The sequence below is a fragment of the Cajanus cajan genome, chromosome 7, assembly GCF_000230855.2.
Source record: "Cajanus cajan strain Asha chromosome 7, NIPB_CcT2T_4, whole genome shotgun sequence".
Lineage (NCBI taxonomy): Eukaryota > Viridiplantae > Streptophyta > Magnoliopsida > Fabales > Fabaceae > Cajanus > Cajanus cajan.
In genome coordinates this window covers 41,679,114-41,700,087 of record NC_138523.1, presented here as the reverse complement: position 1 = coordinate 41,700,087, position 20,974 = coordinate 41,679,114, and the positions used below count along the sequence as shown (strand labels likewise).

The 20,974-nt window shown below is 29.2% G+C and overlaps 2 protein-coding genes across 3 annotated transcripts; both read left to right on the top strand.

The window, feature by feature from the left end:
- Positions 1-278: 278 nt before the first annotated feature.
- LOC109807925 (glycogen synthase kinase-3 homolog MsK-3) lies at positions 279-4,342 on the top strand. Of its 2 annotated transcripts, none has more exons than XM_020370654.3 (13): positions 279-446; positions 1,052-1,304; positions 1,426-1,518; positions 1,609-1,668; positions 1,769-2,041; positions 2,175-2,249; positions 2,443-2,499; positions 2,589-2,729; positions 2,821-2,871; positions 3,132-3,227; positions 3,308-3,391; positions 3,702-3,804; positions 3,895-4,342. In XM_020370654.3, the coding sequence occupies exons 2-13, from the start codon at positions 1,191-1,193 to the stop codon at positions 3,975-3,977; spliced, it is 1,230 nt and encodes a 409-aa protein (XP_020226243.1). In that variant the 5' UTR covers positions 279-446; positions 1,052-1,190; the 3' UTR covers positions 3,978-4,342. The 2 variants fall into 2 exon arrangements, with proteins under 2 accessions (XP_020226243.1, XP_082915783.1); XM_083059657.1 differs by lacking the exon at positions 279-446 and adding an exon at positions 479-768.
- Positions 4,343-17,872: 13,530 nt separating this feature from the next.
- On the top strand, positions 17,873-20,617 carry LOC109809070 (polygalacturonase At1g48100). The gene is made up of 6 exons (XM_020372294.3): positions 17,873-18,745; positions 19,005-19,172; positions 19,267-19,311; positions 19,397-19,604; positions 19,703-19,784; positions 19,902-20,617. Exons 1-6 carry the CDS (start codon positions 18,326-18,328, stop codon positions 20,401-20,403), a joined length of 1,425 nt encoding a protein of 474 aa, XP_020227883.1. The 5' UTR covers positions 17,873-18,325; the 3' UTR covers positions 20,404-20,617.
- The last annotated feature ends 357 nt before the right edge of the window (positions 20,618-20,974 follow it).

Sequence of the window (20,974 nt, the reverse complement as noted above, 5' to 3'; positions counted from 1 at the left end):
TTTTTTTTAATTTTTTTTATAATAATAATTCTTTTATTGTTAACATTTGATCGCTTAACGCTTTAATCCTATTGTTTTTGACCGACAAGTAAATTTGACGTTTAGATTTTTTCCAAACAAATTATACTTTATTCACAGTAATGTTTTGGTAGATAATTTTTCAACAAAGAAAAGATGACAGTATCTTTATTTGTTTTTTCATTGAACGGTCAAAAGAGAAAGGAGAGAGAGTAAAAAGCAAGAGAGAGAAGATGTGTTGTGTTGAGTGAGAGATAAGAGAGGCAGACACCACAAAACAAAAACATGGTCAATGATTTGCATTTGTCGATTCTCCTCCTTTCTTCCTCTTTCTTCGTTTTCGCTCTCTTATTCGTTTCTATCTTGTCTTCTTTCCGAATCCACGCCGTAGATCCGTTGTTCCCTTCCCACAGTTTTCACTCAATCAGGTTACACGACTTTCTCTTCTTTTCTCTCTTTCTACCATTTATTTCCATAATTCTTTGCTCCATGTTTTCTCTCTCTGACCTAATTCATCTCATTTTCATCTGAGCATGCCATCCACATCCTCTGCCTGCTTGATTCATAATTAGGTTGTAATAATCATTGCACAAATAATTTTCTACGCTGAGAAATTTTAAGCCTTGCGTATTATCATTAGATGCTGAGGTGTTTTCTTTCTCTCTCGTTTCTGTGACCACTGCCTCTGCATTGCATTGCTATTCTACTTTCATGCCGGTTGCCACACATGACACGCTAGAAATTGATTAGGTACCGTACTTTGCTATATTGGGCTTCTTCTAAGTGCTTGCACTAAAGCTAGAACAAAAGGGGAGAGAAACGTTGTGTTTGTATATAGTTTTGGATCCTTCCTCACTTTAAACGAAGGAAGAAAAGATGCTGTTACGTTTTTTTTTTTTTTTTTTTTTTAATTATTGTTTTTGCGAATGCTGACAAGGGGTGAATGGTAATTTCTTTATCTGGTTTTATCTCCGATTGGGTGTTTTGCTAACAATTTTCATCTTTGCGGGTGAATCCTTGATTTTACGTGCAGATTTTGGTGCCAAAAGTTGCTGTTGTCTATCCAGATTTCTCTTGAGAGTTGTGTTTATCTCTAGACAACGGTCTGCGTGACCTGGTATTTGAGTTGAATAGAATCTGCAACAAAATCTACCTGATCTTTTCTTAAGGCGATGGCATCAGCGGGTGTAGCGCCTGCTTCTGGATTAAGAGATGTAAATGCAAGTTTGGTTGCTGTTGAGAGGTTGCCTGATGAGATGAACGGCATGAAAATTAGGGATGAAAGGGTAAAGATAAAATGTCTACTTTATCTTAGTCGGTTTGCTCTTCACTTTGCATCATTCACTTGAGCAACTTCCTGGTAAATTTGTTGTCTACTTATGTTGTAACTTTTTAAACAAAATGAAGGAAATGGAAGAAACCGTGGTAGATGGAAATGGGACTGAAACAGGACATATAATTGTCACTACCATTGGTGGTAAAAATGGCCAGCCAAAGCAGGTCTGTTTGTGACATTTTATTTGTTACTTGGACAATCTGTTTGTTTGCATTAGCATGATTAATTATGTTGCAATGTTTTCATGATTGTAGACAATAAGCTACATGGCTGAGCGAATTGTTGGACATGGATCGTTTGGTGTAGTTTTCCAGGTCAGTCCCTTGTATATTCTTGTGTGCATCTTTTAATTGGATAGTAGTGATGTTGTGCAGTATATTGATGTTTATTTTATCTTTTGCCTTTATTATGTAGGCAAAGTGCTTAGAGACAGGGGAAACTGTGGCTATAAAGAAGGTTCTTCAAGACAAGAGGTACAAGAACCGGGAATTGCAAACCATGCGCCTTCTGGACCATCCTAATGTTGTAGCTTTGAAGCATTGTTTCTTTTCAACAACTGAAAAGGATGAGCTTTATCTTAATCTGGTTCTTGAGTATGTTCCTGAGACTGTCCATCGAGTTGTCAGACATTACAACAAAATGAATCAAAGAATGCCACTGATATATGTGAAACTCTATTTTTACCAGGTATATTTGTATGTACTATATCAAAGATTCAAAGTTTATTTCTTCTATTTTGTAATTTCTAAAGAAATTTTATGAAAGCTACTGTGTATAATACTCTGTTGGTTCTCATGCCTTCTATTTCTTATTTCTGTAGATATGTAGAGCACTGGCTTATATTCACAACTGTATTGGAGTGTCTCACAGGGACATAAAACCTCAAAATTTACTGGTATGTTCACATGAAAACTTGTTCCTTTAGTTTCTTTTGCTTTCTGTGTTGATTTGCATTTTGCATCTTAAATCAGTGTTCAAGGTAGAACTTTGCTTCTGTATGTATTTTCCCCTTTTGTAAAACTAATTTACTTTCAGATATTATGATGGGGTAGTTCATTTGTGTCTCTTTGGATGTTTTCTGATGACAGGTCAATCCTCACACTCACCAGCTGAAGCTTTGTGACTTTGGGAGTGCAAAAGTTTTGGTATGTTTATTCTCCACCTTGAATTTCTAGTCTATTTTCACTATCTATCTGATGCATTATCATGAATAAATTTTGCATATATTTGACAGGTCAAAGGGGAACCAAACATATCTTACATCTGTTCTAGGTACTATAGAGCTCCTGAGCTTATATTTGGTGCAACTGAGTACACCACGGCCATTGATATATGGTCAGCTGGTTGTGTACTAGGTGAACTATTGCTTGGCCAGGTATTTTGCTTTTATGTTTGATTCTGCTATTTTTAGAATTCATTTATGTGCACTTGTGCAGGAACTAAGAATGAATTCTTATTTTTGTTAGCCTCTCTTTCCTGGCGAGAGTGGAGTAGATCAGCTTGTTGAAATTATCAAGGTAAGATAAATTCTGAAGATTAATAAATTTACTTTGTAAAATGGCATTCTGATAACTGCTTTTTTTGTGTCTTTGCAAGCTGGTTTTTGCTTTGAATGACCTGTTCTTGAATTTATATTAATTGCATAATTTGTATTTACTTGTAACTAGACAGTTTGTAGATATCCATAATACTCCCTTTGTTTTATTTTGTACTTTTGCATCGTTCAGGGCCATGTTATATTTCAGTACTTCTGAACAAGTTTGGGATTCACATGCAGGTTTTAGGCACCCCAACAAGGGAAGAAATCAAGTGTATGAATCCTAATTACACTGAGTTCAAATTTCCACAAATTAAAGCTCATCCATGGCATAAGGTATTGTAATGTTATTTTTATACTCGTCTATACACATATTATTTCATATGGTGTTCATGTATATGAACCTTCATCATCAGATTTTTCACAAACGTTTACCTCCTGAGGCTGTGGATCTCGTCTCAAGGCTACTGCAATACTCTCCAAATCTTCGATGCACTGCTGTGAGTATATAGTTGTATTAAGATATGTAGAAGCTTTTAAAGACGCATTAAATCTTGCTGAATAGATTAAACTTTTATATTCGTGATCATTTTATGGCTGCTATTCTTCATGATCATTTTGTCAATATTTTGACTTAAAAAAAAAAAAAACTTCTATTTTTTCTGAATATGCCTGCACCATGTGTCTTATGCAAATATAGTATGGGGAAGGCCTGGAAAGTTTCTTCTCCTTCCTAACTGAATTTTTACAGTAATAATTTCCAATTTAAAAATGTACTAAACTATATTGTTTGTGGCATGTTCAATGTAGCTGGAGGCCTTGGTTCATCCATTTTTTGACGAACTGCGTGATCCAAATACCCGCCTACCAAACGGAAGATACCTTCCTCCACTCTTCAACTTCAGAGCCAGTGGTAAGAACTAATTCTTTGATGAATATAATGTTATTTATATCCTTGTATTTAGCTTCGTATGTAATTCTGGTTTTTCTGTTGTTGACGCAGAGCTTAAGGGAGTGCCTCCAGAGATGCTGGTGAAACTGATTCCATCTCATGCAAGAAAGCAGTGTGCCTTGTTTGGATCATAGTGTAGCCTTGTGTAAATATAATCCACTCTGCCTGTAGAAGTGTATCTAGTCTGTTTCCGGTTGTTAATAGTTCTTCCCCCCCACCCTTGTTCTGTTAATTTATCCCCTCGCCAAAAGAAAAGACCCCTGGAAAGCCGTTTGAGAAGAAGCTTCAACTTGATTTCTGTTTAGGATTTAATTGGTTTTCTCATCTTCAAAGTTTTAACAGGTTGTATTAAGTAATTAGGAGAACCATTGTATACTCAACTTGTATACTTGAACAATTACGGTGTGATCCGGGAGGGATGCATTAAAAGTTGTTTGTTATACTCCCGCCTCCCCTTAATTATGAGAAACTTTACTTTGGATGATTATCTTGCTTTCAAGGAATTGTTGTTCATGTTCCCTTATTATTTAATGTTTTGGTTTAACTTGCGGACACGAATGCTCAATGTTCAATGTAGCTGGAGTAGGGTTACTACCTACAAAGGTGCAATTACATGCTCATTACTTTGTTGGTTTATACCATCTTTCTATTTCGGTTTACTGTGAAGACTCGTTCTATTTCACACTTAACTTTTTAAGGAAAGCGTCATCGATAAATATTCGTTAATATACTTTGTCTGTCTAGATGTCAATAGTATAGGTCCAGCCTATGTATTAAAGGGCAATGGTTGCTGAACGATGGACCCTGTAACCACTCGAGACTCGCAATAAAGAGGCAGCATAAATTGACCAAATAAATAGTTACGTGTTAATAGTATATACAATAAATAACAATGCCCGAAAGAGCGAAAAGTGCTTTTCAATAAACATGTTATTCCAGGCTTGTTTATACACGCTAATAAATTTGACCGAACAAATTGAAATAATCAATTTGGGCGACTGAAAATTCACTTGGATATAATTTATTCCTTCGAATATTTGACATTCAATTGGTCCTCTAAAAGATTAAAACAATCACATTAAAATTAAGGTCAAATTAATCAATACGTCATCTAAAAGAATAAAAATGATGTTAAAATTAAGATCAAATTAATGTCTGGTAAATGTTTAGAAAATCAAAGGGATAATTTAATCTTACTTCTCTGATACGTACACAAATTTTAATAGCAAAATTATATTGTTGGAGAGAAATAAATCAAATTTTTATTATAAAGGAGCCTACATGTTATGTTAGAGATCAAGTTTAATGCAATACTTCGATCATGAAACTTTCTCAGTTTAAGGTTTTTCTTTCGTATTATACTCTCCTTATAAAACCTAAGTTGCAATAATTGATGCTTAAATTGATGGTAGATGGATTCAACTCCTTGGAGTGGATGAAGCAGCTGCAGCAGTGTGCTCTTGGTAGATTTCATCAAATATTGATGGATGAGTATGAATGAAGTTGACGTGGATATATGTTTTCTTTTTTAATCATTGTAATTCGAGTCTTTCGGCTCTTTGACAGACCCCGAGGCCCATGCTTAGTCTTTTAAGTTGGTTACGAGATTAATTCTCGATTTAGGACTTAATTACATTTAAAGTTTTTCGCTTCTCCCTAAGAATGTATTATATGGAAATCCAACTCATACCTTTTCCCAAACTCAGCGTGTATTACAAGCACTCGCAGATATCAACTCGTTAAAAAGTGCTAATGTAATGTCCTATGTTGAGCAAACATGAAAACATGTTATATGTGTGTTTTGATACAACATTAGAAATTTTTTTTATACTTTTTTATTTATAAAAAAAAATTTATTTTCAGTAAAGAAATTTTTTTAAAAAATTTATAAGCTTGTTTCTATATATGTTCATAATATTAATTTAGCGAGTTAAGTCCAAAAACACTATTTTCATTAGGTTTTTTTTTTTTCCTCACACGAATCTTTTGAACTTTAAGAATACAAAGTACGCATGTCTATGTACTAAAATTCAACTTCCACCATATTAGGATTCAACAATCCGAAAAGTTAAGTCTTTTGGACTTTAAGCATAGATATTGTACATGTCTACTTGTACTAAAATTCAACTTTTATCATGTTATGATCTAACAATCCAAAAGACTTAAATTGTTAATTGAAGATAGATAAATGATTTCATGTTTCATTTTTAACTATTATGTTTGTAGGGCTAGTACATAAAATATATATATATATATATATATATATATATATATATATATATATATATATATATATATCTACTCTAAAAAGAAAGGACCCAATTTTTTTATTTAAAACATAATAAATCAACTATACACAAATTAATCATAATTTGATTGTACATATAACATAATTATCTACAAATAACCTTTGTATGTTTATTAGTTTCACGATATCTCAATTAAAGAATAGGTTTTGGATAGGCTATCAAAGTATGAGTAAATTATATAAAAAGTCTTTGATGTTTCATGAGATTACATAAACAGGTCCTACTTTTTCTACCCTTATATTAACCCTTAAATTCTTAAAAGAATATTAATTAACACCTCTTAAATATCAAATTAAACTTTAATTATTTGAAAAATATTACACTGTAATTTCCTGTAAAGAGATTAATATAAACATTAAAAACGTAATGTTGCCACCGCAATTTCACGAAAATTCAGAGTATTTATTGAAATTCCTAAAATAATTTTTTATTCAATTTGATTTCTTTCTCTGTCTACCATATTTTCTAATTTATTGAAGTCTTAATTCCTCAAGAAATTAAACCTTTACCCTTAATTAATAACCCTAACTTCTTAAGGTTGTGTTTGGATGGAGGAGTTAAAAATTTCAAAATTTTAAATTTTGAGAATTTCAATTGTTTCAATTAAAATTTTTTCATACTTAGATTTTTTTTGTTTGTTTGGATGAGACAATTAAAATCCTTCATTTTCAAATTCTCTTGTTTTGACAAAACAATTATATTGCTTCATTTCTTATTTGGATTAAATAACCAACTTTTTATTTTTAAAATTTCATATTTGAGCAAAATAGTTAAATTTATTTTATTTATAGAGTGAAGAATTTTGAAATTCTCTTGTTTTAGGTGGAAATTGAAATTTCATACTTTTAATTAATTAAAATTCTATATAAAATCTTAAAATTTTAAATTACTTTCTAATAAAATATCCAAACAGTGATTTTATAATAAAAATTTAAAATTTCTATTTAAATTATATTTCTCATTTAAAATCCTTTACTCAAACAAACTATAAGAGAAATTAAGAAAAAATAAACATTAGATTTAGAAATCCTTAACAATGACAAGCATTCAATGACTATGACTATTCTTAGTCTAAAGGATTAATAGGCTTGCCCCCCACCCCTACCTTGGATCCTTGACAAGGGGTAGAAAATAGATACTTATTATCTTCTCTATTTGGGATCAAGTTGGAATGAAATCATCTTTGTAACTGGAATATACATTGGATGATTATCTTGGTGCGTTAAACTATTCAACATTTGAAATGGCAACCATAACTAAGAAAAAGTTCTAGTGCGACGTGAACAAATAGTACAATGTGAGTAACCTTAATTACCTCTCATCTTGCGTGGTCTTTGAATCTAGGAGTGGGTCCAACGTAGTAAGCACACATTGACTCTCTCATTCACGCAAGGCTTAGAGGAACAAACAAGTCTCGATAATGTCAAAATCCATATCAGAGAAAGAGGTCAAGGTAAAAGCAAAATGATATAAAAATAAACACAACAGTAATGTAGATAAAATTTTTTTATAAAAAAAGTCATATATATGTACCTAAACCCTAAACCCTAAACTTTGAAGAAAAAAAAAATTCACTAAATTGCAATTTAGAAATCTGAGTTACATAGAAATTCTCCCGAACCCCACAAACGGGTTTAATTACAGACAAAAAAATAACAATAAACAGAGTAGGAAGGGAATAGAACTTTCCATCCTGATCTTCCTTCTTGTGTCCATAGAGATCCTAAAGAAACAAGAAAACTAGACAACAACTTCAAAAAAAAAAAAAAAAAAAAAAAGAGCTAGAGACAAGAAGAAAAAACTATTTTTCCTTTTATTTTCTTTCTTTTTGTGTCAGACGAATAACTTATACAAAAGAAAGAAATTCATGATTTTTACAGGCTTCCTTTGAGTTGCTCTTTTATTCTTTTTTTCCTAGATCCATTGGAATTATAGTCATTATTTTTTATTACCTACAAAAAAAAAGGAAATATAAGAAAATAAAAAATTCTAATAAAAATTCAGAAAATAAAACAAATAATATCTTTCATTCTAATATTTTAAAGTTTATTTGTTTAGGAAAAACTAATTTAAATTTACAATAAGTGACTCAAAACTCCTTAAAATAATATAAATAAATCAATAAATAATTCAATAAATTAAATACACGCTAAAAAATGTGTTTCTAGAAATCAAAAGGTGGGGCTCAAAACATGAAACACAACGTATTATTTTATCTTTCAATGCTAACAAGAAAACCATCAAAACAAAGTAAAGTGATTAATCATACCAAGCATTAAAAACACATTTACAAACCAAACATTAAAAGAAAACCTAAAATTAGGAAAGTTAATTACATCACAATCTTATAGGATCCATCTGTCCCTAAAAAAAAAAAAAAAGAAGTTAGAACTCCATTAGAAAAGAAAGAGAAGACAAAAAAAAAAAAAAAAAAAAAAACACTATTGGGGAGTACGTTCAAAGATGAAAGGAATTTGATATTCTCTAACCTATACCAATAAATAAATACACGTAAATTAATGAAGTCACATCGATTTTTTTTAAAAATATTTTTATTTAAATTTTTATATTATTTATCTTTAACTCTTTATTTAATATTTTTAAAATAAAAAATTATTGGATTTGTTATTTGTTGAGAGTGCTATTTTTTGATTGGATTTATTGAGGATGTGATTTTTTGATAAAGGGTATTGAATGTTAAATTTCTATAATTCTTCACCGTAGAAGAAGTTTGGATTGTGTAGAAGGAGATCAAAGGGTATTGTATGTTAAAACCCTACATTTCTTCACATAGAAGAAGATCGGATCATAAGAACTCTTACTAGATTATTCCAAAAAATTCCCTGTATACTAAGTTTACATGATTGACTCTGCATATCTCAGTTATCTTCAAAGAAAGAAATTGCCTACCCAATGAGCATGTGATGCACATTTCAAATAGAACACATCATTTTGATTGAGAGTGTATTTATGCATTTTGGTGTTGACTTCCAACAGAGACCCGTCAGGCTTAAGCCTAATGAAAATAGTCTTATTTTCTTGCATTGCTTCTAAATTGGAATGATTAATAGTTTTTTGTATTGAAATGTAAAATGGTGACATGGCTAAAAAATGATGACATGGCATTAATTTACTTAACCCTACCAAAACCTTTCAAAAAATTGTTGGATTCATACTATAGAATGTGTGAACTTATTGATCATTCTCCTAAAAATACTTCTGAGTTTTGTTAAAATTGTTAATACAAGTAATTTGATATTTATATTGTTTAATTAAGAAATAAGAACAAAATTTGATTCTTAACATTAACATAAAATCATGATTACAAGTATGAATTTATTTTTAATCGTGAGAGAAACGTGTTTCTTTTATTTAAGAAGGAAAAAGAAAAATCCACATTCCTCTATTTACAACCACAAAATTGTTTTATGCACCGCCATGAACTTAGGATTAGTGCTAAAGAAGCTCAGTGCCAAGGCGCTAAATCTATTATCACCCACAAAGATCAAATTTGGTGAAAATATTTTAATTGATAAAAAAATTACGAAATCAAAGATAAACTAATATTAAATTTAATTAAAAATAAGCAAAAAAGATATATATTTAAGTGTTTATTCCAAGAAGAAATCAACCTAAATTTATTCTTTTTAATAATTCATGTTTTACATCAAATTTTAACGATCTAATTTTTAAATTAAAAATTTATACATAAAAAATTTTTAATTTAACAATTTCATCGTTAAAATTTGATATAAAATAAGTTATTGGGTAAAATAAGTTTAATTATATTTATTTTTAAAATAAGTGAATTTCTTTTATATATATATAATAAGTGGGTACATGTACGTATGATGATAGTGTAGATTGTATATGGGTGCATCAGAACCAGCACTAACGTGATCCATCATTCGAGTATTTTAAATTCTTTATTCGAATTAAGAACGTCAACTTGGGTAGGCTAATTGCTGCAAAATTCAGCCACTTAACTTTAATTAAGCTCTACTTTTCTTTTTCTTTTTGGGCTATAGTAGGTAAAATCAATTAATTTAAGCTCCGGATTCAGTTTCAAGCAGCAACTTTTTGCATGTTAAATGTAGTTTTTAATATTACTAGACATATATATAGCTCTAACGCAAAATAAAATAAAAACTGTTTCTGCAACAATGCTGGTTAATTAAAAACCAAAAACAAGGCAAAAGGGTTTGGAGTTTTGATGCACCAAGTCAGACAAAAAAAAGAAGAGCCATCATTAGTTGTATTAGTGATGGAAGAAAGCATGGGCAGAAATAGTGGTATGTATTTGGGCGGCGAAAGAGAAAGATAGAGCAATATGATGAAATGTTTGTGAGTGGAAGCAAAACAAGAGGCTTCAATTCTCAACTTCAGAGTGGATGGACGGTTCCAGATATAGCCAATCAATATTTTAATTAATTTGCAGAGGAACCTTAATTAACTATATCTTCTTTAAGGACTGACTGCATTCACTTATTTTATAAAATGGAAATTCAGTTCAGCCGCATAAAATTTAGCTTCCTATTGCTTATAAAATTAAACTTCTTGTTGCTTTAGGCATGCGGTTTTTGTAAAGTGCATAATCCAATTTTAAAGATAAAGCCATCAAGTCGGTGTTTCCAGAATATTAACCATTCATATTATACATATTGGTAACGTTTATATTTTTTTATTTGGCAGAAAATTTTGAAGAAAACAAAAAGATAACTGTAATAAAAAAATATTAAAATTTGAAAACATGTAAATTACTTTGAAGAAAATAAATTCTTTTTTATACTTATTTGGCTGTAAAGTATAGAATAATTAATTGATTTTTTATTAGAAATGACAAAATGAATTAACTCGGTCTATTTTTGTCAAATATACTTTTAACATGTAAAAAAGAGTTAGAATAAGTTGACCTGCTAGATGAATATGAGTTTAAAAATACAATCCATTTTATTTATAGACGAGTTGACAAGCTAATCAAATGACTCCTCAATTTTTTTTAAAAGTGAAAAATAAAAAATTATAAGATTCAAAACGTTATTAAAGAAAATAGTTTTAAACTTTTACTTATTATCCCTTTCACTCATTTACATAATGTTTTTAATGTATTATTTTGTCATACTCCTTTAACTTAGTTTTCAGTACCAACAATAACAACATAAGTTGATTGAAACGCATCTAACTTATTCGGTGGTGGATATACGTGTTTTTTTTTTAATTAATCATGTTTAGTAAATTGTTTTTCTACCAATAAAAATTAAGTCTTAACCCATAACATTTTTTTTTTATATAAAAAAAAGGTATAAAAAACTATAAGATTAAAAAATAAAAAAAAATAGTATTAATATTTTACAACCTTATCCTATTTTTTTTAATACTTATTTTCATTACTAGACACATACATTAAGACTAAGTTGATAACACAATTACACAAACACATCTCAAAATTTAAAATATTATATCTTAGAATCAACATAAATCCATCTTTTACATTCCAATTATCATAGGTTATTGGGTAATAATTCATTTGCCTCTAATTTATTAGAATGACAAAATAAGTTTGTTTAACTCTTTTCACACAACTTACTTAGGTTACAAACATACCCGTACTCGCGGGTAATACCCGAACCCGTCCCGATTTTGACGAAAAATATCTAGTTTGACCGGGTACGAGTATGAGTAAGGATAAAACCCGATATATTAAATCAGGTACGGGTATGGGTACGAGTATGTACTTACCTGTCTCGTACTCGTCCCCATTCTTATTTTTAATTTAATACTTACTTTCAATTTAATTATATTAAAAAAATTTAATAATTTTTTATGTGTGATTATTTTTTATAATATAAAATAAAGAAATAACCTAATTATAATTATAATATAATAAAAAATAATTTAAAAATATCATTTTTTTTACAAAAAATAAAAAATAAAAAAATTAATGGGTACAAATATACCCGATACCTGATGGGGACGGGGATGGGGATGAAAATCTATACCAGACGGATATGGAGATGGGGACAGGTATCATGAAACCCGTATCCAACCCGTCCCGTTGCCATCCCTAAACTTACTTTTAGCTTGTATATATATAAAAAGGTTAAGATGAGTGGCTCGCTTAACAAATGTGGGTTGAAAGATGTGATTCACCTTGTTTATAAACAGGTTGATAGATTAGTAGGTTGACTCGTTAGAAAAAAAATTATAAACTTAAAAACATTATTTAAGAAAGAATTTTTAAGTTTTTAGTTAGTGATTATTATCCTTTTTACTTGTTTAACTAATTTTTTAATGTATTATTTCGTCTAAATCATTTAAATATGTTTACAATATAAAATAACAACACAAATTTTCTAAGAAACATTTATCTTAGATCATCTCTAAACTCAAAATGTCATATCTTAGACTCAACATAAATTCTTTGATCTTTATATCCTTACAATCGTAGGGTATAATATATTTCATTAGCTTCTTATTTATTAAAAATGACAAAACAGTTTAATTTAGTCTCTTTTGACACAACCTATATTTAGCTTGTATAAAAAAGTCAAAATAGACTGACCCACATGATAAATGTGGAAAGATATAGTCTGCTTTATTTATAAGCTAGTTGATAGGTTGGTTGGTTGTCCTGCAAAAAATAAAAATAAATAAACAAATTATAAATCTAAAAAATATTATCAAAGAAAATAGTTTGGTGGATCTATGAATGTATTACTATAAAAATTAATTATTTGTGATTGTGACTGATTGGTTTATGATAAACATAGTTTTTGGGAACATAAAAAATGGAAGATCAGAAACATAAAAATAAATGATCAAATTAGTCTCTTAAATTATATGTTACTCTTAATTTAGTTTACGATTCTAGTGAAACTAGAAAAGAGCTCCTGAAATTGTAATTCATCACTCATTTGAATTTCTCCGTTAAATAAAGTATTTTTTTAAAAGAAAAATGCCTACATGACATAGTAATTCCATGTGGCATACATATGGTATATATATGGTGTGACACATGTTACATGAGTATATCATGTAGCATATATGTACTACGTGGTATATGACTATAACTATGTCAATTTAGTCTCTAAAATTATAATACAATGTCACTTTAATCATTAAAATTGTAATTCAATGTCACTTTATTCATTAGATTTTTAACTTGATGTCACTTTAGTTTCTAAAAATTATCATGATTTTATTTTAATTAAGTGATTATAACTTGAATATTTATACAATAAATAGATAATTAAGTTAATATTGTAATTACAATCATAAATATATTCAAATTGTATTAAATGAATATTAGAGGACTACCAAACTATACAATTATAAGAGAAAAATTTAAGATGAGAATGAATATTATGAACCACTATTATTATATGTTGTTAAATATATTAATCTCTCTATAAATAATATTAATTTAATTATTTATTTCATTCTATAACTTTTTAAATTAAAACTAGAACACTATAAGTTTTAAGAAATAAAAAAAATTCTCATAATAAAAAAATTATTGATAAGTGAATTAATTATTAAAAAATTAAATATATCATCTTTTAATTGTCAAACTTTTATTATTTTTTATTCATTTTATTTTATAATACAAATAAAAAAATATAGTATATATATACATATATTATTTTAATAAAATATCAAAGACATTAAAATGTAATATTTGGGAATGAAAGTAATAGATATATTTATAATAAAAAATAAGAAATAATTTATATAAGGTAATTAATTATGAAAATAAAATATAAATATAGAGACATTAGAAGTTATAAATTGTTTTTATTTATGTATTTAAAAAATAAAGGCTTAAATATGTTTAAACTACCTCGAATTAACTCGATTTTCAGATTACTACTTTTTAAAAAAAAATTTGTTAAAATTACCTAACAAATTTTTTTTTTCAATTTAGTACCTGATGTTAGTTTCCTCTGTTAAATGATAACATGGCAAATGGACTGTCACATCATCACCCAATAGTGTCTGTCATGTCATCCAAGGGACTGCCACGTGGACATGGTGATGATGTGGCAAACACTGTTGGGTGATGACATGGCAGTCCGTCTGTCACGTCATCACTTGACAGAGGGAGGACCAACGTCAGGTACTAAATTAAAAAAAATTAGTCAGATATTTAAAATAAAAAATAATAAATTAATAGGTAGTTATCTGAAAACTAACCTAATTGGAGGTAGTAATATAAAAAACTGACCTAATTGAAGGTAGTAATCTGAAAATTGTCACTAAAGGACAATCTATTTTGAGGCCACCATATTTCGATTGCATAAATTACACTAAGTGAAAAGAGCGTATGCGAATATTCATACAATTCATCAACTTCAAACTTTGGTTTGTCATAAAAAATGGACTAGAAATTCTAACAAAGATAGTGGACAATGAAGAAGTGGAGAAAAGTGAAGATTAATAAGATGAAGAAGACATAAAATACCTATAACTAGAAACAAAAGCAACAAATGCACATAAATTAACTTCTCATTGATCATGTATGGAAACTATTGCACTTGACTATAAAAAAAGAAAATTATGGAATTATATTAAAACTCAGTATATATATAATATATGTGTGTGTAATATTTATATTTACTAATAATAAGTTTTTAAATAAAAATTTAATTTCAAATCTTATAAGTTTTACTTGTGAGATAGGAAAGTTAATGCCACAAATATTCACTTAACTTTTATATATATATATATATATATATATATATATTTATATATATATATATATATATATATATGCATTTTGTATCTTTCACTTATATATGGAAGTACTGAAAATTTATTTGCTAAGTCAAGTCTCCTCCAGATGGAATTGTAATCTTGTTTTTTTTTTTTTTACATTTCCATCATATGTAATAATAATAAAAAAAGTTTGAAGTCGATGGATTGTATGAATATTCACATACGCTCCTTTCACTTAGTATAATTTATGCAATCGAAATATGGTGGCCTCAAAATAGGTTGTCCTTCAGTGACAATTTTCAAATTACTACCTTCAATTAGGTCGGTTTTTAGATTACTACCTTCAATTAGGTTGGTTTTTCAGATTACTACCTCCAATTAGGTCAATTTTCAGATTACTACCTATTAATTTACAATTTTTTCTAATTTTTTTTTTCTTCAATTTAGTACCTGACGTTGGTCCCCCTCTATCAAGTGATGATGTGGCAGACGGACGGCCACGACATCACCATGTCCACGTGGCAGTCCCTTGGATGACGTGACAGACACTTTTGGGTGATGACATGACAATCCGTTTGCCACATCATCATTTAACAGAGGAAACTAACGTCAGGTACTAAATTAAAAAAAAAATTGTTAGGTAATTTTAACAAAGAAAAATTTAAAAAGTAGTAATCTGAAAATCAAGCTAATTCGAGGTAGTTTAAACATATTTAAGCCAAAAATAAAAATGGATTAAAGAGAGGAGAAATTGGCGATAAGAGGATGAGACATAACATAGACATTCGTATTTTATATATAAGGATTAATATATATACAATATTAAATACCAAAATTTTAATATTTATCATATTTACAATATTAATTTAATTATCTATTTTATTGTAAAAAATATTTAAGTCATAATTAATTAAGATAAAATTATGATAACATTTAAAGATAAAGAGTTACAATTTTAGAGATTATAGTGAGAGATTAAGATGATATTGCATCATGATCATATGTTATGTGGTACATACATGCTATGTAATCATATATTATGAGATAGATATATGTCACATGACATATTCATATGAGATGTGTCACTCTACATATGTATCATGTGTATGTCATACGACATTATTGTGCCATGTAAGATTTTTATTTAAGAAAACAAAGCTTATTGGAGGACTCAAATGAGAGTAATAGATTACAATTTCAAAGACTTTTTTTTATTTTTAATTTCATTAAAATTAAATATTAAATTGATAGCAACATACAATTTGAGGGACTAATTTGATCATATATATATATATATATATATAATCCCTATATGTAAATATTGAAAAATACTTTTATAAACTTAATATATACTAAAAAAAATTGTCATTTACAAAAATACAAAAATTGCCAACCATTAAAATTGTCTTCATGATTAAATACCTTTTGATTATGTTAAATTAATATGTTAATATAATTAATTTTAAGAGTTTACACAAACAAAATGATGTATGGATTATACTTAATATTTGATTTATTGATAATGTACGTATATCAATATTTTGTACTAAAAAAACTATTTGTTTGAATAATATATTTAGTATAAACTCAAAATATATAAACTAACAATTTAATGTTTTTTACAACAAAAAATTATACCTATTGAGGTTAATATCCAATACTTAGGAGTAGATATTGGGTTTAGGTCTATGGGTCGATCGTAGTTCGTACAATTAATAGACTTATTTTTTTAAAAAAAAATATAATTATAAGAAAAATTAAGTCTGATTTATGAAATTTGTAGATTTTGTAAACCGTAAATCTCGCGAATCGATTCATTTAAGAAAATTATTATTTTTAATTATCTTTATGGAAGATTTTAAAATATGAGTAATTTTTGTATTTTGTTAATAAATAAATATAAATAATAAGTATTGAATTTAGTATATTTTCTATTTAAAATATATTGTACCTTTTTACGTTAATATATTTTAGTTTTTTTAATGCATAATAATGTTTTAGATTAAATATATAATCTTGATATATTAATACTTTAATGTTTTAATTTAAATATATAAACCTTTATATATTAAAACTTCCATATTTTTTTTTTAGATTGTTTGATATTTATATTTTTATGTAATATTTTTTTTATTTCTTAGCATAAAAAAGAAGGAAAAATATTTTTAAAATTTTTTTGGGCTCATGGACTTGCCTATTTAATTGCGAATTTTGTAAGGCAAATACAAATTTAGATAAAAAAGACCATTTATTTCACAGGGCTAATTTATCTAATCCATTAAAAATGCAAACTTTATAGGACAAACCTTAAACGAGTCAGGCAAACTCGTATACTCACCCCTACATACTATATAAGAGTGATGGTTACAAGTTTTTAATTTTCAAATCAATCTTTAAACTAAAATGTGTTTAAATAAAACTTAATAACTTTTATTTCAAGTTCAACATGATTTTACATACATTTTCAAAATAATAAAAGAAATTGTAAATTAAAATATTAATTTTAAAAAAGTTCATTTTTACTATATTTGATATTTGATCATTTATGTCATCAACATTACTACTACTAACATTATCACTAATAATATCATCGTTACACTAATACCAACACATAAACTTGAAACTTACTATTAGAAATGGATCCTAAACTAGTAATAAATGAAAAAAAATAGTTGCAACTAGGTTAAGTACACCTCAATCACATCATTCATTAATTGATAACTACCATATAGTTAATGATAGTCAATTATCATAGTTTACTATAGTTAATAATGAGATTAACTAATTACATCCAACTCATGTACCATACTAAGCTAAATTTATGTAAGCAATTTTTTTTTTGTTAATTAAAAGAGTGTCTTAATAATTATAAACTACTACATTGTTATTCAATATAATTTTGTTGCTTAAGAAATATTATCCACAACAAATCCCTCGTAGTTATGGGATAGAAAAGTAATGGGAAGAACATGCGAGGCTTGTCGACTACCCAGCCTGACTTCTAGTTATTCCTTTTTGCTCTTTTCAGAATTGTCATATGCAGACTCCACAATCTCTAAAAGAAGACCAATGCCTATGTAGTATTTGTCGGTTTCCACTTCTAAAACCAATAAAAAATTCATATGTGCAAATGAAACTTACCATCTTGTCCACTATGGCTTCTTATTATATATAGTAACCCACCCTTTATGATTCTGCATGTACTCCAAAGGCCCAACTCAAAATTAAACTTGTTGCAACTTGTGCTCTATAGTGCTCCTAGTGCTCAATTGTACAAGGTATAACCATTGCTTTCTTTCAATTTCCCAAAACTCAGGGTCCCCAATTAGTCCAAAGTTCAAAGTCTTCATTTCTTTCATCAAGTTGTTCACAGCCACAAAGCCAATTGGAGTCTCAAGTTTTCAAAAATTGAACATCTTAACCTTTTTAATTCTTTTTTGTACTAGAAAATACTCAGAATGAGGCATTCTAATATTTTACCACTAGTATTCTCCTTATATTTTCTTACTTTATTTCTTCCCATCCAAGCTAGGCACCATTACCATACCAAACACAAGCACTCACATTATCATAATTCACCTGAAATTTCACCATCTCCTGCTCCATTCTCTGCACCTTCTAGTGCTCCTGATGAAGCTCCTAGTCCTAGCCCCAGTTTTAACGAGAACTACCATAATGCATCAAACTTTTTCGATTTACGAACATTTGGGGCCATTGGAGATGGAATAACAGATGATACAGAGTCATTCAAGATGGCTTGGGACACTGCCTGCCAGAGTGAATCATCGGTTAAAACAATCATCGTTCCCCGTGGTCTCTCTTTCATTATTCAATCTACTATTTTCACTGGTCCCTGTAAAGGTGGCTTAGTACTAAAGGTAATGTACTTTGCAAATTGCAACATTTTGGTTCTTAGACAAAGTTTGATTTTTATGTATTGTTTTCCTATAACGTGAACTAATTAAAAATCACTATTTTTTGAGTAATTTTTGTTGAAGTTATTGAAATTATTGTAGATGACAATTTCTGATTGGACAACAGTATAAAAACTCTTTGCGGTACAAAGATTATTTTCTATCTTACATATGGTTAAGGGTAAAAGTTCACTAATTAACTTTGTTGGCACTGGTGGAGAAGGTTGATGGCACTCTTATACCACCTGATGGACCTGAATCATGGCCAAAGAACAACAGTAGGCGTCAATGGCTTGTCTTTTACAGAATCAATGGAATGTCACTTGAAGGAAGTGGTGTAATAGATGGGAGAGGAGCAAAATGGTGGGACCTTCCTTGCAAGCCTCATAAGGTATACTATTGATGATTTAAAAATGTTAAGAACAAAACCATAATTTCAATTTTGATGCTTCAAACAACATCTGATCTCTACAAAAACACAACAGGGACCTAATGGGACAACATCTCCAGGACCTTGTGACAGCCCAGTTGTAAGTTGTCCAAACTCAAATGCATGATGCAATGTGACTGAAAATAATTGTTCATATGTAATGTAAACTCTACATGTTGTCACAGGCCATAAGGTTTTTCATGAGTTCCAACTTGACTGTACAAGGACTTAGGATCAAGAACAGCCCCCAATTCCATTTTAGATTTGATGGCTGCGAAAGTGTCCACGTGGATTCAATCTTCATTACAGCTCCAGCACTAAGCCCCAACACGGATGGAATACACATAGAAAATACCAATGACGTGAAAATATACAATTCGGTCATTTCTAATGGTTGGTCACGAAATAATAACCCCCCACTTTTCTTCATCTATTGCATCAAAAGTCATTAACAAAATACTATATATGTTTAATGAATTATCCTTATACAGGTGATGACTGCGTGTCCATTGGAGCCGGTTGCCATGATGTTGATATAAAGAACATGACATGTGGACCTGGTCATGGGATTAGGTAATTAATTAACATTTTTACTCATTCTCATTTCTCAACAAAGGGTCCATATATTATATTGGTTTCTAACTTTCTAAATAGTTTCTCTAGTTAACCTTATTAATTTAATTAATTCAGCATTGGTAGTCTGGGAAATCACAACTCCAGAGCCTGTGTTTCAAACATTACGGTGAGGGACTCGGTCATAAAAGTGTCAGATAACGGGGTTAGAATCAAGACATGGCAAGGTGGATCAGGATCAGTATCAAGAGTGACATTCAGCAATATTCACATGGAAAGTGTAAGGAATCCAATCATAATTGACCAGTTTTATTGCCTCACTAAGGATTGCAGCAACAAGACCTCTGCAGTGTTTGTAACGGATATACTCTACACAAACATAAAGGGAACATATGATATAAGGCACCCACCAATGCATTTTGCCTGCAGTGACTCTGTTCCATGCACCAACTTAACACTCTCAGATATTGAGCTACTTCCAGCACTAGGAGATATAATGCTTGACCCTTTCTGCTGGAGTGCCTATGGAAATTCCCAGACACTAACCATTCCTCCAATCTCTTGCTTGCAAGAAGGCCTTCCTCAGTCCGTTCCAGGCAATGACATAGATCATTGCTGATCCACTAATTAAATTCTCTATGTAAAGCAAACTCGTGTGTACGTATATATAAAATATAATATAATTGTATAATTACTAGGGAAGTATATTAAGCAGTATAGTATATGATTTTTGTGTCCTATGTTGTGATTGCTGAGGAGTTGTGTTTTAGATGCTCCTCCCCAATTGTTAAGTTTCATCTCCCATAGTTATGTTTGCTTTGAATTTGTGACTACTACTACTTCATATCTAATTATACATATAAGTCTTGATCCAGAATAGCTGTTATTGTCATGGACCATGGGTATATAAATTTTGCGACATGTTGTAATAAATTTGAGACGCATAGCTCTAGGTTATGTCTAGGATAAAGGAGTTTGCAAAAGAATTAATAGAGGGTAGGATTAATTATGGTTAAATATTACACTTCATGAGCTTATAACTTTACTTTTAAATTTTTTATAAATAATTTCGTCCTAGTTGATAGCTGTCATCATAAATTATCTGCCTGGCCATTCTATATTGCTATTAAAAGTTTTTGGCATTTAATTATACAATTTCATAATTAGCAGATATATTCAGTTAACGATTT

Bases quoted from the DNA above. Each gene is read 5' to 3' on its own strand.
- LOC109807925 (XM_020370654.3), top strand. From the start codon at position 1,191: ATGGCATCAGCGGGTGTAGCGCCTGCTTCTGGATTAAGAGATGTAAAT. The intron at 2,872-3,131 runs GTAAGATAAATT...ATTCACATGCAG, and splicing joins AGCTTGTTGAAATTATCAAG to GTTTTAGGCACCCCAACAAG. The intron at 3,228-3,307 runs GTATTGTAATGT...CTTCATCATCAG, and splicing joins AAGCTCATCCATGGCATAAG to ATTTTTCACAAACGTTTACC.
- LOC109809070 (XM_020372294.3), top strand. From the start codon at position 18,326: ATGAGGCATTCTAATATTTTACCACTAGTATTCTCCTTATATTTTCTT. The intron at 18,746-19,004 runs GTAATGTACTTT...CTGGTGGAGAAG, and splicing joins AAGGTGGCTTAGTACTAAAG to GTTGATGGCACTCTTATACC. The intron at 19,312-19,396 runs GTAAGTTGTCCA...ATGTTGTCACAG, and splicing joins GACCTTGTGACAGCCCAGTT to GCCATAAGGTTTTTCATGAG.